This window comes from Oncorhynchus keta, unplaced genomic scaffold (genome assembly GCF_023373465.1).
Source record: "Oncorhynchus keta strain PuntledgeMale-10-30-2019 unplaced genomic scaffold, Oket_V2 Un_contig_23291_pilon_pilon, whole genome shotgun sequence".
Taxonomy (NCBI): Eukaryota; Metazoa; Chordata; class Actinopteri; order Salmoniformes; family Salmonidae; genus Oncorhynchus; species Oncorhynchus keta.
The window spans coordinates 20,932-40,196 of NW_026283303.1; the positions used below are offsets into that span (position 1 = coordinate 20,932).

Sequence of the window (19,265 nt, forward strand, 5' to 3'; positions counted from 1 at the left end):
ACTTCCTCTTCCAGACAGTTGACAGAGCGGTTCCACTTCCAGACAGTTGACAGAGCCACTTCCTCTTCCAGACAGTTGACAGAGCGGTTCCACTTCCAGACAGTTGACAGAGCGGTTCCACTTCCAGACAGTTGACAGAGGGGTTCCACTTCCAGACGTTGACAGAGCGGTTCCACTTCCAGACAGTTGACAGAGAGGTTCCACTTCCAGACAGTTGACAGAGCAGTTCCACTTCCAGACAGTTGACAGAGGGTTCCACTTCCAGACGTTGACAGAGCGGTTCCACTTCCAGACAGTTGACAGAGAGGTTCCACTTCCAGACAGTTGACAGAGAGGTTCCACTTCCAGACAGTTGACAGAGCGGTTCCACTTCCAGACAGTTGACAGAGAGGTTCCTCTTCCAGACAGTTGACAGAGCCACTTCCTCTTCCAGACAGTTGACAGAGCCACTTCCTCTTCCAGACAGTTGACAGAGCCGGTTCCACTTCCAGACAGTTGACAGAGCCACTTCCTCTTCCAGACAGTTGACAGAGCCACTTCCTCTTCCAGACAGTTGACAGAGCCACTTCCTCTTCCAGACAGTTGACAGAGCCACTTCCTCTTCCAGACAGTTGACAGAGCCACTTCCTCTTCCAGACAGTTGACAGAGCCACTTCCTCTTCCAGACAGTTGACAGAGCCACTTCCTCTTCCAGACAGTTGACTAAAACGACGAGCAACAGTTACTGACAACCATGTCTGTTGATTTGTTTTTCCCCAGAAGTTTTCATGTCATTAATCATTGAACTGGTCAAAAGGACTTGTTCTCCTCTCTCTTCGTTATGTTCTGTGTCAGTCTAGTCAGCCTTCAGTTTAACGTTGTTCTCCTCCTCTCGTCATATACCATTTAACAGCTCTGTTATTCTGCGTAGCAAACATCCCTCCACACTGCTCTGTCTAATCAAACCGTTTGCAAGTCTCCTGTAGAGTGACACTAATTTGTATGTAATGAGTGAAGCCTTGGGGAGGAACAAGGAGACAAGGTGCAGATTCCCCCATTCTTCCTCCTCCTCACCCCCACCCTCTCACTCCTCACCCTCGCCCTCCTCCTCACCCCTCCCTCACCCTCTCCCCAGTCTCCAACCCCCCTCCCTTTGTTTTCCCTCCCCAGCCAATCAGCTGTCCTGTCCCGGGCTGTGTGGGTGTGTCTCTCTGACTGTTCTCTTTGCATTCCTCTGCAGGCATCTCAATAACAATAGAATCCGCACCCTGGGAACGCAGTGCTTTGACGGCCTTCACAGCCTGGAGACTCTGTAAGTTGACCTCTCATTATCATGTAGACAACTACTGCCATTTGAAGATTCTTTGCCCTCTTCATCTCTCTTCTCCCTCCTCCTCCCTTCAACTTTCTTCTCCCCCCCTCTCTTCTCCCTCCTCCTCCCTTCATCTCTCTTCTCCCTCCTACTCCCTCCCTCTCTCTTCTCCCTCCATTTCTCTTCTCCCTCCCTCTCTTCTCCCCCACCTCCCTCCCTCTCTCTTCTCCCTCCATTTCTCTTCTCCCTCCCTCTCTTCTCCCCCACCTCCCTCCCTCTCTTCTCCCCCACCTCCCTCCCTCTCTTCTCTCTCCTCCTTCCTCCATCTCTTCTCCCTCCTCCTCCCTTCATCTCTCTTCTACCTTCATCTCTCTTCTCCCTCCCTCTCTCCCCCCTCATCCCTCCCTCTCTTCTCCCTCCTCATCCCTCCCTCTCTTATCCCTCCTCATCCATCCCTCCCTACACCTCTCTTCTCTCTCCTCCTCCCCTCCCTACATCTCTCTTCTCCCTCCTCCTCCCTCCCTACACCTCTCTTCTCTCCTCCTCCTCCCTCCCTACATCTCTCCTCTCCCTTCTCCTCCCCTCCCTACATCTCTCTTTTCCCTCCTCCCTCCTCCTCCCTCGCTACACCTCTCTTCTCCCTCCTCCTCCCTCCCTACATCTCTCTTCTCCCTCCTCCTCCCTCCCTACACCTCTCTTCTCTCTCCTCCTCCCTCCCTACATCTCTCCTCTCCCTTCTCCTCCCTCCCTACATCTCTCTTTTCCCTCCTCCCTCCTCCTCCCTCGCTACACCTCTCTTCTCCCTCCTCCTCCCTCCTCCTCCCTCGCTACACCTCTCTTCTCCCTCCTCCTCCCTCCCTCTCTTCTCCCTCCTCCTCCCTCCCTCTCTTCTCCCTCCTCCTCCCTCCCTCCCTCTCTTCTCCCTCCTCCTCCCTCCCTCCCTCTCTTCTCCCTCCTCCTCCCTCGCTACACCTCTCTTCTCCCTCCTCCTCCCTCCCTCCCTCTCTTCTCCCTCCTCCTCCTCCCTCGCTACACCTCTATTCTCCCTCCTCCCTCCCTACACCTCTCTTCTCCCTCCTCCTCCCTCCCTCTCTTCTCCTGCCTCCCTCCTTCTTTTGCCACTGACAGTCACACAACACAGAGAGACTTGAGGTAACAGAGAGACTTGTAGGTAACAGAGAGACTTGTAGGTAACAGAGAGACTTGTAGGTAACAGAGAGACTTGTAGGTAACAGAGAGACTTGTAGGTAACAGAGAGACTTGTGGGTAACAGAGAGACTTGTGGGTAACAGAGAGACTTGTAGGTAACAGAGAGACTTGTAGGTAACAGAGAGACTTGTGGGTAACAGAGAGACTTGTAGGTAACAGAGAGACTTGTAGGTAACAGAGAGACTTGTAGGTAACAGAGATACTTGTGGGTAACAGAGAGACTTGTGGGTAACAAGGAAACTTGTGGGTAACAGAGAGACTTGTGGGTAACAGAGAGCCTTGTGGGTAACAGAGAGACTTGTAGGTAACAGAGAGATGTGTAGGTAACAGAGAGACTTGTAGATAACAGAGAGACTTGTGGGTAACTATGAAACGTGTGTCTTCCAGATTGTTCTGTATGTGGGGGTTTTCCTCCACTCCCCCCCATAAAGAATAGTGTATCAGTAATGGCAGCAGCTGCTTGGACACAGCCGGCATATTCTCCTCAGGGAGGGGTCTCTGTCTCCACCCTGCGGGGGGTGAGGAGTGCTCACATTAACTCTCCATGTGTCACATGACATCTATTGAGCTCCAGGGTCTGGGAGCTATTCGTTAACCCCCTGCCTGCCTGCCTTCCTTACAAACCTCCTTTATCCATTTGTCATTTTGATAATGGTTAGACATTTACATGTCCACACAAGCAAAGGGCCGATCGTCACATGATCCCCCCCAGTATTACATACAGGACCTTTATCATGGCTGCTTCTCCATACAACAACATGGGAAACTAAGTGTGTAGTTCCTATACCTTAAAAACACACAGGCATAGGATGTTACACTCTCTTCCTGGTACCATCCTGGGTCTCCACGACAACAGGTGGTTTATGGTGTCAGAGTAACACTCTCTTCCTGATACCATCCTGGGTCTCCATGACAACAGGTAGTTTATGGTGTCAAAGTAACACTCTCTTCCTGGTACCATCCTGGGTCTCCACGACAACAGGTGGTTTATGGTGTCAGAGTAACACTCTCTTCCTGGTACCATCCTGGGTCTCCACGACAACAGGTGGTTTATGGTGTCAGAGTAACACTCTCTTCCTGGTACCATCCTGGGTCTCCACGACAACAGGTGGTTTATGGTGTCAGAGTAACACTCTCTTCCTGATACCATCCTGGGTCTCCATGACAACAGGTAGTTTATGGTGTCAAAGTAACACTCTCTTCCTGGTACCATCCTGGGTCTCTACGACAACAGGTGGTTTATGGTGTCAGAGTAACACTCTCTTCCTGGTACCATCCTGGGTTTCCACGACAACAGGTGGTTTATGGTGTCAGAGTAACACTCTCTTCCTGGTACCATCCTGGGTCTCCACGACAACAGGTGGTTTATGGTGTCAGAGTAACACTCTCTTCCTGGTACCATCCTGGGTCTCCACGACAACAGGTGGTTTATGGTGTCAGAGTAACACTCTCTTCCTGATACCATCCTGGGTCTCCACGACAACAGGTGGTTTATGGTGTCAGAGTAACACTCTCTTCCTGGTACCATCCTGGGTTTCCACGACAACAGGTGGTTTATGGTGTCAGAGTAACACTCTCTTCCTGGTACCATCCTGGGTCTCACGACAACAGGTGGTTTATGTGTGTAACACTCTCTTCCTGGTACCATCCTGGGTAACAACAGGTGATGTATGGTGTCAGAGTAACACTCTCTTCCTGGTACCATCCTGGGTCTCCACGACAACAGGTGGTTTATGGTGTCAGAGTAACACTCTCTTCCTGGTACCATCCCGGGTCTCCATGACAACAGGTGGTTTATGGTGTCAGAGTAACACTCTCTTCCTGGTACCATCCCGGGTCTCCACGACAACAGGTGGTTTATGGTGTCAGAGTAACACTCTCTTCCTGGTACCATCCCGGGTCTCCACGACAACAGGTGGTTTATGGTGTCAGAGTAACACTCTCTTCCTGGTACCATCCCGGGTCTCCACGACAACAGGTAGTTTATGGTGTCAAAACACTCTTCCTGGTACCATCCCGGGTCTCCACGACAACAGGTGATTTATGGTGTAGTAACACTCTCTTCCTGGTACCATCCCGGGTCTTAGGTGGTTTATGGTGTCAGAGTAACACTCTCTTCCTGGTACCATCCCGGGTCTCCACGACAACAGGTGGTTTATGGTGTCAGAGTAACACTCTCTTCCTGGTACCATCCTGGGTCTCCATGACAACAGGTGGTTTATGGTGTCAGAGTAACACTCTTCCTGGTACCATCCTGGGTCTCCACGACAACAGGTGGTTTATGGTATCAGAGTAACACTTTATTTAACAAAACACTCCCTGACTTAGTAGTACTGTGTTTATTTAGCAAAACACTCCCTGGCTTAGTAGTACTGTGTTTATTTAGCAAAACACTCCCTGGCTAAGTAGTACTGTGTTTATTTAGCAAAACACTCCCTGGCTTAGTAGTACTGTGTTTATTTAGTAGTACTGTGTTTATTTATCAAAACACTCCCTGGCTTAGTAGTACTGTGTTTATTTATCAAAACACTCCCTGGCTTAGTAGTATTGTGTTTATTTAGTAGTACTGTGTTTATTTAGCAAAACACTCCCTGGCTTAGTAGTACTGCGTTTATTTAGCAAAACACTCCATGGCTTAGTAGTAATGTGTTTATTTAGTAGTACTGCATTTATTTGGCAAAACACTCCCTGGCTTAGTAGTACTGCGTTTATTTATCAAAACACTCCCTGGCATAGTAGTACTGCGTTTATTTAGCAAAACACTCCCTGGCTTAGTAGTACTGCGTTTATTTATCAAAACACTCCCTGGCTTAGTAGTACTGTGTTTATTTATCAAAACACTCCCTGGCTTAGTAGTACTGTGTTTATTTAGCAAAACACTCCCTGGCTTAGTAGTACTGCGTTTATTTAGCAAAACACTCCCTGGCTTAGTAGTACTGCGTTTGTTTAGCAAAACACTCCCTGGCTTAGTAGTACTGCGTTTATTTAGCAAAACACTCCCTGGCTTAGTAGTACTGTGTTTATTTAGTAGTACTGCGTTTATTTAGCAAAACACTCCCTGGCTTAGGTGTACTGCGTTTATTTAGCAAAACACTCCCTGGCTTAGTAGTACTGTGTTTATTTAGTAGTACTGTGTTTATTTAGTAGTACTGTGTTTATTTAGTAATACTGTGTTTATTTAGCAAAACACTCCCTGGCTTAGTAGTACTGCGTTTATTTAGCAAAACACTCCCTGGCTTAGTAGTACTGCGTTTATTTAGCAAAACACTCCCTGGCTTAGTAGTACTGTGTTTATTTAGTAGTACTGCGTTTATTTAGCAAAACACTCCCTGGCTTAGGTGTACTGCGTTTATTTAGCAAAACACTCCCTGGCTTAGTAGTACTGTGTTTATTTAGTAGTACTGTGTTTATTTAGTAGTACTGTGTTTATTTAGTAATACTGTGTTTATTTAGCAAAACACTCCCTGGCTTAGTAGTACTGTGTTTATTTAGTAGTACTGTGTTTATTTAGTAGTACTGTGTTTATTTAGTAATACTGTGTTTATTTAGTAGTACTGTGTTTATTTAGTAATACTGTGTTTATTTAGTAGTACTGTGTTTATTTAGTAATACTGTGTTTATTTAGTAGTACTGTGTTTATTTAGTAATACTGTGTTTATTTAGTAGTACTGTGTTTATTTAGTAATACTGTGTTTATTTAGTAGTACTGTGTTTATTTTTCCGTATAATATCAAAGTCATGACTCGGGTCTGTTTCTGTTTAATTATCCCAGCTGCAAATATGGCAACGTTTACATGACAGATGTCTGTGTGAGGGAATTAAACAAAGCAAAAATCCACCTGATATTCTCCATCTGAACTCTAGAACCTGAGTTCTAACACACAGACATGATATTCTCCATCTGAACTCTAGAACCTGAGTTCTAACACACAGACATGATATTCTCCATCTGAACTCTACAACCTGAGTTCTAACACACAGACATGATATTCTCCATCTGAACTCTAGAACCTGAGTTCTAACACACAGACATGATATTCTCCATCTGAACTCTACAACCTGAGTTCTAACACACAGACATGATATTCTCCATCTGAACTCTAGAACCTGAGTTCTAACACACAGACATGATATTCTCCATCTGAACTCTAGAACCTGAGTTCTAACACACAGACATGATATTCTCCATCTGAACTCTAGAACCTGAGTTCTAACAGACATGATATTCTCCATCTGAACTCTAGAACCTGAGTTCTATTACACATACATTATATTCTCCATCTGAACTCTAGAACCTGAGTTCTAACACACAGACATGATATTCTCCATCTGAACTCTAGAACCTGAGTTCTAACACACAGACATGATATTCTCCATCTGAACTCTAGAACCTGAGTTCTAACACACAGACATGATATTCTCCATCTGAACTCTAGAACCTGAGTTCTAACAGACATGATATTTTCCATCTGAACTCTAGAACCTGAGTTCTAACACACAGACATGATATTCACCATCTGAACTCTACAACCTGAGTTCTAACACACAGACATGATATTCTCCAACTGAACTCTAGAACCTGAGTTCTAACACACAGACATGATATTCTCCATCTGAACTCTAGAACCTGAGTTCTAACACACAGACATGATATTCTCCAACTGAACTCTAGAACCTGAGTTCTAACACACAGACATGATATTCTCCATCTGAACTCTAGAACCTGAGTTCTAACACACAGACATTATATTCTCCATTTGAACTCTAGAACCTGAGTTCTAACACACAGACATGATATTCTCCATCTGAACTCTAGAACCTGAGTTCTAACACACAGACATGATATTCTCCATCTGAACTCTACAACCCGAGTTCTAACACACACATGTCCGTTATTCATTTAGAAAGGGTTCTATGTCCTTCCTGCTGCAGTGTGTCTATGTGTCTCTCTCTGCGTCCCAAATCGCACTCTATTCCCTGTATAGTGCACTACTTTTGGCCAGAGTCATATAGGGTCCTGGTCAAAAGTAGTGCTCTCTAAAGGGAATAAGGTGCCATTTGTTGATGCAGATTCTGACTCTGTGTGTGGTCGTTGTGAGCAGGACTCTGTAATAATTACTGTCCACTCTATATAATGTTTACATACCCTACATTACTCATCTCATGTGTATATACTGTACTCTATACCATCTACTGCATCTTGCCTATGCCGTTCGGCCATCGCTCATCCATATATTTAAATGTCCGTATTATTATTCATTAATTTACACTTGTGTGTGTATAAAGGTAGTTGTTGTGAAATTGTTAAGATGACTTGTTAGATATTACTGCACGGTCGGAGCTAGAAACGTAAGCATTTCGCTACACTCGCATTAACATCTGCCCACCATGTGTACGTGACCAATACAATTTGATTTGATTTGATGTCGGACGAACGACCGGCATGCACATGTTCTCCCAGGGTTTTCACTGTATTACAGACAACCTTCTGGCAGGGTGCAACAGGATATCTCTGTATGCAGTGTGCCAGCAGCACAGATCTCTACTACTGAACCCTGTCCACTCCTGCTGGAGAGATGCACAGGCTGACCAAGCAACCAAACAGCCTCCCACGGACTAGGAGGACTGGGAGCCCAAGCCATGATTAGCTCTTAATCCTAGGGGCCACTCTCTGTTCAAATGGTGTCTTAAACCTAGGGGCCACTCTCTGTTCAAATGGTGTCTTAATCCTAGGGGCCACTCTCTGTTCAAATGGTGTCTTAAACCTAGGGGCCTCTCTCTGTCCAAATGGTGTCTTAAACCTAGGGGCCACTCTCTGTTCAAATGGTGTCTTAAACCTAGGGGCCACTCTCTGTTCAAATGGTGTCTTAAACCTAGGGGCCACTCTCTGTTCAAATGGTGTCTTAAACCTAGGGGCCACTCTCTCTCCAAATGGTGTCTTAAACCTAGGGGCCACTCTCTGTTCAAATGGTGTCTTAAACCTAGGGGCCACTCTCTGTTCAAATGGTGTCTTAAACCTAGGGGCCACTCTCTGTTCAAATGGTGTCTTAAACCTAGGGGCCACTCTCTGTTCAAATGGTGTCTTAAACCTAGGGGCCACTCTCTGTTCAAATGGTGTCTTAAACCTAGGGGCCACTCTCTGTTCAAATGGTGTCTTAAACCTAGGGGCCACTCTAGGTTTAAACATGTTTTCAAATTCTTTGTGGATCTGTGTAATCTGAGGGAAATATATTTATAGAGGTAGATGGAAGGCCGTGTTGCCCAACCGAGTCCTTTGTCCTTTGAAGAATGTCTCTGCTGGTAATTGGATACGTTGTAGTAACGTCGTTGTGTGGAAGACGAGATACTCTGTCTGTTCCTTCCTAACCCGCGTTTGCAGCTGCTGTTGCTAACTCAACGGCTAGGAGGTATCACTTCTGTAGTGAATGAGAATTAAAAGTTCATACCATTCGCAACCAAAGCTCACGCTGATGTTGGCTTCGTTCTGTAGTTATTATCTGAACCATTCTGACATCGGACCGTCGTCCTCACATCCTCTAAACAAGGGGGTTACATTGTCGTCAAGGGCTTATATAGGAAGGGAGAGGAGGGCGTTTGAAAAGTTTTATAGCCCATGTCCCTTCACAGGGGCGGGCCACTGATTGAGCAGAGCCCTAACCTTATGAAAACACAAATCTCACATTTTAGAAGCTAAAATCACATTTCATCCCATCACAAATAATTTCATATTCAAACATTTAAAATGAACAACAATTCCATGTGAATCCAATAACTCTGATGTGTAGACTTTCCACTGTAGATTTTATGTCATCTTATCATTGATGAGAATGTCTCAGATGACAACCGAACTGACATCATATTCATTAAGTACCACCACATATGTTCAATTGGTCGGATTACCAGAATATAGTTCATTTCCCCCCACCTTCTGATGTTCCCAGAATCTTTCTGTCTATGCTCTGTTTTTTTTGTTATTTCTTTCCAATGTGTCAAGTAATTATCTTTTTGTTTTCTCGTGATTTGGTTGGGTCGTATTGGGTTGCTGTCCTGGGGCTCTGTGGGGTCTGTATGTGTTTGTGAGCAGAGCCCCAGGACCAGCTTGCTTAGGGGACTTTTCTCCAGGTTCATCTCTCTGTAGGGGATGGCTTTGTTATGGACGGTTTGGGAATCGCTTCTTTTTAGGTGGTTGTAGAATTTAACTGCTCTCTCTCTGTCTCTCTCTGTCTCTCTATCTCTGTCTCTCTCTCTGTCTCTCTCTATCTCTATCTCTGTCTCTCTATCTCTGTCTCTGTCTCTCTCTATCTCTATATCTGTCTCTCACTCTCTCTCTGTCTCTCTCTATCTCTATCTCTATCTCTGTCTCTGTCTCTGTCTCTGTCTCTGTCTCTCTCTCTCTGTCTATCACATTAGGTGTTCTTTCTATTTCCTGTCCAGTCATATGGTCTATTTACTCTTGGTAAAAAGTTCCATTCAGCTAGAAATATGGATTGGTAAAGAGTTCCATTCAGCTGATAAATATGGATTGGTAAAGAGTTCCATTCAGCTGATAAATATGGATTGGTAAAGAGTTCCATTCAGCTGATAAATATGGATTGGTAAAGAGGTCCATTCAGCTGATAAATATGGATTGGTAAAGAGTTCCATTCAGCTGATAAATATGGATTGGTAAAGAGTTCCATTCAGCTGATAAATATGGATTGGTAAAGAGGTCCATTCAGCTGATAAATATGGATTGGTAAAGAGTTCCATTCAGCTGATAAATATGGATTGGTAAAGAGTTCCATTCAGCTGATAAATATGGATTGGTAAAGAGTTCCATTCAGCTGATAAATATGGATTGGTAAAGAGTTCCATTCAGCTGAGAAATATGGATTGGTAAAGAGTTCCATTCAGCTGATAAATATGGATTGGTAAAGAGTTCCATATAACTGGACAGTACTCTAAGTGTGATAGGACCAGGGATTGACCATATAACCGAACAGTACTCTAAGTGTGATAGGACCAGGGATTCCATTCAGACAGTACTCTAAGTGTGATAGGAAAGAGTTGACCATTCGGACAGTAAATGTGATAGGGATTGTGATAGGACCAGGGATTGACCATATAACCAGACAGTACTAAAGTGTGATAGGACCAGGGATTGACCATATAACCAGACAGTACTCTAAGTGTGATAGGACCAGGGACAGTACTCTAAGTGTGATAGGACCAGGATTCCATTAACTGGACAGTACTCTAAGTGTGATAGGACCAGGGATTGACCATATAACCAGACAGTACTGGAGTGTGATAGGACCAGGGATTGACCATATAACCAGACAGTACTCTAAGTGTGATAGGATCAGGGATTGACCATATAACCAGACAGTACTCTAAGTGTGATAGGACCAGGGATTGACCATATAACCAGACAGTACTCTAAGTGTGATAGGACCAGGGATTGACCATATCAGAACAGTACTCTAAGTGTGATAGGACCAGGGATTGACCATTCAGACAGTACTAAAGTGTGATAGGATCAGGGATTGACCATTAACCGGACAGTACTCTAAGTGTGATAGGACCAGGGATTGACCATATAACCAGACAGTACTGGAGTGTGATAGGACCAGGGATTGACCATATAACCAGACAGTACTCTAAGTGTGATAGGACCAGGGATTCCATATCAACAGTACTCTAAGTGTGATAGGACCAGGGATTGACCATATAACCAGACAGTACTCTAAGTGTGATAGGATCAGGGATTGACCATATAACCCATTCTAAGTGTGATAGGACCAGGGACAGTACTCTAAGTGTGATAGGACCAGGGATTGACCATATAACCAGACAGTACTCCATGTGATAGGACCAGGGATTGACCATATGAACAGTACTCTAAGTGTGATAGGACCAGGGATTGACCATTAACCAGACAGTACTCTAAGTGTGATAGGATCAGGGATTGACCATATAACCGGACAGTACTCTAAGTGTGATAGGACCAGGGACAGTACTCTAAGTGTGATAGGACCAGGGATTGACCATATAACCAGACAGTACTCTAAGTGTGATAGGACCAGGGATTGACCATATAACCAGACAGTACTCTAAGTGTGATAGGACCAGGGATTGACCATATAACCAGACAGTACTCCATGTGATAGGACCAGGGATTGACCATATAACCAGACAGTACTCTAAGTGTGATAGGACCAGGGATTGACCATATAACCAGACAGTACTCTAAGTGTGATAGGACCAGGGATTGACCATATAACCAGACAGTACTCTAAGTGTGATAGGACCAGGGATTGGCCATATAACCAGACAGTACTCTAAGTGTGATAGGACCAGGGATTGACCATATAACCAGACAGTACTCTAAGTGTGATAGGACCAGGGATTGACCATATAACCAGACAGTACTCTAAGTGTGATAGGACCAGGGATTGACCATATAACCAGACAGTACTCTAAGTGTGATAGGACCAGGGATTGACCATATAACCAGACAGTACTCTAAGTGTGATAGGACCAGGGATTGACCATATAACCAGACAGTACTCTAAGTGTGATAGGACCAGGGACAGTACTCTAAGTGTGATAGGACCAGGGACAGTACTCTAAGTGTGATAGGACCAGGGATTTTCCATACAACTGGACAGTACTCTAAGTGTGATAGGACCAGGGATTGACCATATAACCAGACAGTACTCTAAGTGTGATAGGACCAGGGACAGTACTCTAAGTGTGATAGGACCAGGGACAGTACTCTACATGTGATAGGACCAGGGATTGACCATATAACCAGACAGTACTCTAAGTGTGATAGGACCAGGGATTGACCATATAACCAGACAGTACTCTAAGTGTGATAGGACCAGGGACAGTACTCTAAGTGTGATAGGACCAGGGATTGACCATATAACTGGACAGTACTCTAAGTGTGATAGGACCAGGGATTGACCATATAACCAGACAGTACTCTAAGTGTGATAGGACCAGGGATTGACCATATAACCAGACAGTACTCTAAGTGTGATAGGACCAGGGATTGACCATATAACCAGACAGTACTCTAAGTGTGATAGGACCAGGGATTGACCATATAACCAGACAGTACTCTAAGTGTGATAGGACCAGGGATTGACCATATAACCAGACAGTACTCTAAGTGTGATAGGACCAGGGACAGTACTCTAAGTGTGATAGGACCAGGGATTGACCATATAACCAGACAGTACTCTAAGTGTGATAGGACCAGGGATTGGCCATATAACTGGACAGTACTCTAAGTGTGATAGGACCAGGGACAGTACTCTAAGTGTGATAGGACTGGGATTGACCATATAACTGGACAGTACTCTAAGTGTGATAGGACCAGGGATTGACCATATAACTGGACAGTACTCTAAGTGTGATAGGACCAGGGATTGACCATATAACTGGACAGTACTCTAAGTGTGATAGGACCAGGGATTGACCATATAACTGGACAGTACTCTAAGTGTGATAGGACCAGGGATTGACCATATAACCAGACAGTACTCTAAGTGTGATAGGACCAGGGATTGACCATATAACTGGACAGTACTCTAAGTGTGATAGGACCAGGGATTGACCATATAACTGGACAGTACTCTAAGTGTGATAGGACCAGGGACAGTACTCTAAGTGTGATAGGACCAGGGATTGACCATATAACTGGACAGTACTCTAAGTGTGATAGGACCAGGGATTGACCATATAACTGGACAGTACTCTAAGTGTGATAGGACCAGGGATTGACCATATAACCAGACAGTACTCTAAGTGTGATAGGACCAGGGATTGACCATATAACCAGACAGTACTCTAAGTGTGATAGGACCAGGGATTGACCATATAACCAGACAGTACTCTAAGTGTGATAGGACCAGGGATTGACCATATAACTGGACAGTACTCTAAGTGTGATAGGACCAGGGATTGACCATATAACTGGACAGTACTCTAAGTGTGATAGGACCAGGGATTGACCATATAACTGGACAGTACTCTAAGTGTGATAGGACCAGGGACAGTACTCTAAGTGTGATAGGACCAGGGATTGACCATATAACTGGACAGTACTCTAAGTGTGATAGGACCAGGGATTGACCATATAACCAGACAGTACTCTAAGTGTGATAGGACCAGGGATTGACCATATAACTGGACAGTACTCTAAGTGTGATAGGACCAGGGATTGACCATATAACTGGACAGTACTCTAAGTGTGATAGGACCAGGGATTGACCATATAACTGGACAGTACTCTAAGTGTGATAGGACCAGGGACAGTACTCTAAGTGTGATAGGACCAGGGACAGTACTCTAAGTGTGATAGGACCAGGGATTGACCATATAACCAGACAGTACTCTAAGTGTGATAGGACCAGGGATTGACCATATAACCAGACAGTACTCTAAGTGTGATAGGACCAGGGATTGACCATATAACCAGACAGTACTCTAAGTGTGATAGGACCAGGGATTGACCATATAACCAGACAGTACTCTAAGTGTGATAGGACCAGGGATTGACCATATAACTGGACAGTACTCTAAGTGTGATAGGACCAGGGATTGACCATATAACTGGACAGTACTCTAAGTGTGATAGGACCAGGGATTGACCATATAACTGGACAGTACTCTAAGTGTGATAGGACCAGGGACAGTACTCTAAGTGTGATAGGACCAGGGATTGACCATATAACTGGACAGTACTCTAAGTGTGATAGGACCAGGGATTGACCATATAACCAGACAGTACTCTAAGTGTGATAGGACCAGGGATTGACCATATAACTGGACAGTACTCTAAGTGTGATAGGACCAGGGACAGTACTCTAAGTGTGATAGGACCAGGGATTGACCATATAACTGGACAGTACTCTAAGTGTGATAGGACCAGGGATTGACCATATAACCAGACAGTACTCTAAGTGTGATAGGACCAGGGATTGACCATATAACTGGACAGTACTCTAAGTGTGATAGGACCAGGGATTGACCATATAACTGGACAGTACTCTAAGTGTGATAGGACCAGGGATTGACCATATAACTGGACAGTACTCTAAGTGTGATAGGACCAGGGACAGTACTCTAAGTGTGATAGGACCAGGGACAGTACTCTAAGTGTGATAGGACCAGGGATTGACCATATAACTGGACAGTACTCTAAGTGTGATAGGACCAGGGATTGACCATATAACCAGACAGTACTCTAAGTGTGATAGGACCAGGGATTGACCATATAACCGGACAGTACTCTAAGTGTGAAAGGACCAGGGATTGACCATATAACCAGACAGTACTCTAAGTGTGATAGGACCAGGGATTGACCATATAACTGGACAGTACTCTAGTGTGATAGGACCAGGACAGTACTCTAAGTGTGATAGGACCAGGGACAGTACTCTAAGTGTGATAGGACCAGGGACAGTACTCTAAGTGTGATAGGACCAGGGACAGTACTCAGTGTGATAGGACCAGGGACAGTACTCTAAGTGTGATAGGACCAGGGACAGTACTCTAAGTGTGATAGGACCAGGGATTGACCATATAACCAGACAGTACTCTAAGTGTGATAGGACCAGGGACAGTACTCTAGGTGTGATAGGACCAGGGACAGTACTCTAGGTGTGATAGGACCAGGGACAGTACTCTAAGTGTGATAGGACCAGGGACAGTACTCTAAGTGTGATAGGACCAGGGACAGTACTCTAAGTGTGATAGGACCAGGGATTGACCATATAACTGGACAGTACTCTAAGTGTGATAGGACCAGGGACAGTACTCTAAGTGTGATAGGACCAGGGATTGACCATATAACTAGACAGTACTCTAAGTGTGATAGGACCAGGGATTGACCATATAACTGGACAGTACTCTAAGTGTGATAGGACCAGGGACAGTACTCTAAGTGTGATAGGACCAGGGATTGACCATATAACTGGACAGTACTCTAAGTGTGATAGGACCAGGGATTGACCATATAACTGGACAGTACTCTAAGTGTGATAGGACCAGGGATTGACCGTATAACTGGACAGTACTCTAAGTGTGATAGGACCAGGGATTGACCATATAACTGGACAGTACTCTAAGTGTGATAGGACCAGGGATTGACCATATAACTGGACAGTACTCTAAGTGTGATAGGACCAGGGACAGTACTCTAAGTGTGATAGGACCAGGGACAGTACTCTAAGTGTGATAGGACCAGGGATTGACCATATAACCAGACAGTACTCTAAGTGTGATAGGACCAGGGATTGACCATATAACCAGACAGTACTCTAAGTGTGATAGGACCAGGGATTGACCATATAACCAGACAGTACTCTAAGTGTGATAGGACCAGGGATTGACCATATAACCAGACAGTACTCTAAGTGTGATAGGACCAGGGATTGACCATATAACTGGACAGTACTCTAAGTGTGATAGGACCAGGGATTGACCATATAACCAGACAGTACTCTAAGTGTGATAGGACCAGGGACAGTACTCTAAGTGTGATAGGACCAGGGACAGTACTCTAAGTGTGATAGGACCAGGGATTGACCATATAACCAGACAGTACTCTAAGTGTGATAGGACCAGGGATTGACCATATAACCAGACAGTACTCTAAGTGTGATAGGACCAGGGATTGACCATATAACTGGACAGTACTCTAAGTGTGATAGGACCAGGGATTGACCATATAACCAGACAGTACTCTAAGTGTGATAGGACCAGGGATTGACCATATAACTGGACAGTACTCTAAGTGTGATAGGACCAGGGATTGGCCATATAACTGGACAGTACTCTAAGTGTGATAGGACCAGGGATTGACCATATAACCAGACAGTACTCTAAGTGTGATAGGACCAGGGACAGTACTCTAAGTGTGATAGGACCAGGGACAGTACTCTAAGTGTGATAGGACCAGGGATTGACCATATAACCAGACAGTACTCTAAGTGTGATAGGACCAGGGATTGACCATATAACCAGACAGTACTCTAAGTGTGATAGGACCAGGGATTGACCATATAACCAGACAGTACTCTAAGTGTGATAGGACCAGGGATTGACCATATAACCAGACAGTACTCTAAGTGTGATAGGACCAGGGATTGACCATATAACTGGACAGTACTCTAAGTGTGATAGGACCAGGGATTGACCATATAACTGGACAGTACTCTAAGTGTGATAGGACCAGGGATTGACCATATAACTGGACAGTACTCTAAGTGTGATAGGACCAGGGACAGTACTCTAAGTGTGATAGGACCAGGGATTGACCATATAACTGGACAGTACTCTAAGTGTGATAGGACCAGGGATTGACCATATAACCAGACAGTACTCTAAGTGTGATAGGACCAGGGATTGACCATATAACTGGACAGTACTCTAAGTGTGATAGGACCAGGGATTGACCATATAACCAGACAGTACTCTAAGTGTGATAGGACCAGGGATTGACCATATAACTGGACAGTACTCTAAGTGTGATAGGACCAGGGACAGTACTCTAAGTGTGATAGGACCAGGGACAGTACTCTAAGTGTGATAGGACCAGGGACAGTACTCTAAGTGTGATAGGACCAGGGACAGTACTCTAAGTGTGATAGGACCAGGGACAGTACTCTAAGTGTGATAGGACCAGGGACAGTACTCTAGGTGTGATAGGACCAGGGATTGACCATATAACCAGACAGTACTCTAAGTGTGATAGGACCAGGGGCAGTACTCTAAGTGTGATAGGACCAGGGACAGTACTCTAAGTGTGATAGGACCAGGGACAGTACTCTAAGTGTGATAGGACCAGGGACAGTACTCTAAGTGTGATAGGACCAGGGACAGTACTCTAAGTGTGATAGGACCAGGGATTGACCATATAACCAGACAGTACTCTAAGTGTGTTAGGACCAGGGACTGTACTCTAAGTGTGATAGGACCAGGGATTGACCATATAACCAGACAGTACTCTAAGTGTGATAGGACCAGGGATTGACCATATAACTGGACAGTACTCTAAGTGTGATAGGACCAGGGATTGACCATATAACCAGACAGTACTCTAAGTGTGATAGGACCAGGGATTGACCATATAACTGGACAGTACTCTAAGTGTGATAGGACCAGGGATTGACCATATAACCAGACAGTACTCTAAGTGTGATAGGACCAGGGATTGACCATATAACCAGACAGTACTCTAAGTGTGATAGGACCAGGGATTGACCATATAACCAGACAGTACTCTAAGTGTGATAGGACCAGGGACAGTACTCTAAGTGTGATAGGACCAGGGATTGACCATATAACCAGACAGTACTCTAAGTGTGATAGGACCAGGGATTGACCATATAACTGGACAGTACTCTAAGTGTGATAGGACCAGGGACAGTACTCTAAGTGTGATAGGACCAGGGATTGACCATATAACTGGACAGTACTCTAAGTGTGATAGGACCAGGGATTGACCATATAACTGGACAGTACTCTAAGTGTGATAGGACCAGGGATTGACCATATAACTGGACAGTACTCTAAGTGTGATAGGACCAGGGATTGACCATATAACTGGACAGTACTCTAAGTGTGATAGGACCAGGGATTGACCATATAACCAGACAGTACTCTAAGTGTGATAGGACCAGGGATTGACCATATAACTGGACAGTACTCTAAGTGTGATAGGACCAGGGATTGACCATATAACTGGACAGTACTCTAAGTGTGATAGGACCAGGGACAGTACTCTAAGTGTGATAGGACCAGGGATTGACCATATAACTGGACAGTACTCTAAGTGTGATAGGACCAGGGATTGACCATATAACTGGACAGTACTCTAAGTGTGATAGGACCAGGGATTGACCATATAACCAGACAGTACTCTAAGTGTGATAGGACCAGGGATTGACCATATAACCAGACAGTACTCTAAGTGTGATAGGACCAGGGATTGACCATATAACCAGACAGTACTCTAAGTGTGATAGGACCAGGGATTGACCATATAACTGGACAGTACTCTAAGTGTGATAGGACCAGGGATTGACCATATAACTGGACAGTACTCTAAGTGTGATAGGACCAGGGATTGACCATATAACTGGACAGTACTCTAAGTGTGATAGGACCAGGGACAGTACTCTAAGTGTGATAGGACCAGGGATTGACCATATAACTGGACAGTACTCTAAGTGTGATAGGACCAGGGATTGACCATATAACCAGACAGTACTCTAAGTGTGATAGGACCAGGGATTGACCATATAACTGGACAGTACTCTAAGTGTGATAGGACCAGGGATTGGCCATATAACTGGACAGTACTCTAAGTGTGATAGGACCAGGGATTGACCATATAACCAGACAGTACTCTAAGTGTGATAGGACCAGGGACAGTACTCTAAGTGTGATAGGACCAGGGACAGTACTCTAAGTGTGATAGGACCAGGGATTGACCATATAACCAGACAGTACTCTAAGTGTGATAGGACCAGGGATTGACCATATAACCAGACAGTACTCTAAGTGTGATAGGACCAGGGATTGACCATATAACCAGACAGTACTCTAAGTGTGATAGGACCAGGGATTGACCATATAACCAGACAGTACTCTAAGTGTGATAGGACCAGGGATTGACCATATAACTGGACAGTACTCTAAGTGTGATAGGACCAGGGATTGACCATATAACTGGACAGTACTCTAAGTGTGATAGGACCAGGGATTG

The 19,265-nt window shown here is 44.8% G+C and overlaps 1 protein-coding gene across 1 annotated transcript in view; it reads left to right on the plus strand.

Moving 5' to 3' along the window:
* Positions 1-1,149: 1,149 nt before the first annotated feature.
* The window catches only part of LOC127921719 (leucine-rich repeat-containing G-protein coupled receptor 5-like), a gene marked incomplete at both ends in the record, with an annotated part of 36,818 nt that continues 18,702 nt past the window's right edge, over positions 1,150-19,265 (plus strand). Inside the window, one exon of the mRNA XM_052505344.1 lies at positions 1,150-1,291. Coding sequence (XP_052361304.1) covers positions 1,150-1,291 — 142 coding nt within the window. The remainder of the gene's footprint in view (positions 1,292-19,265) is intronic.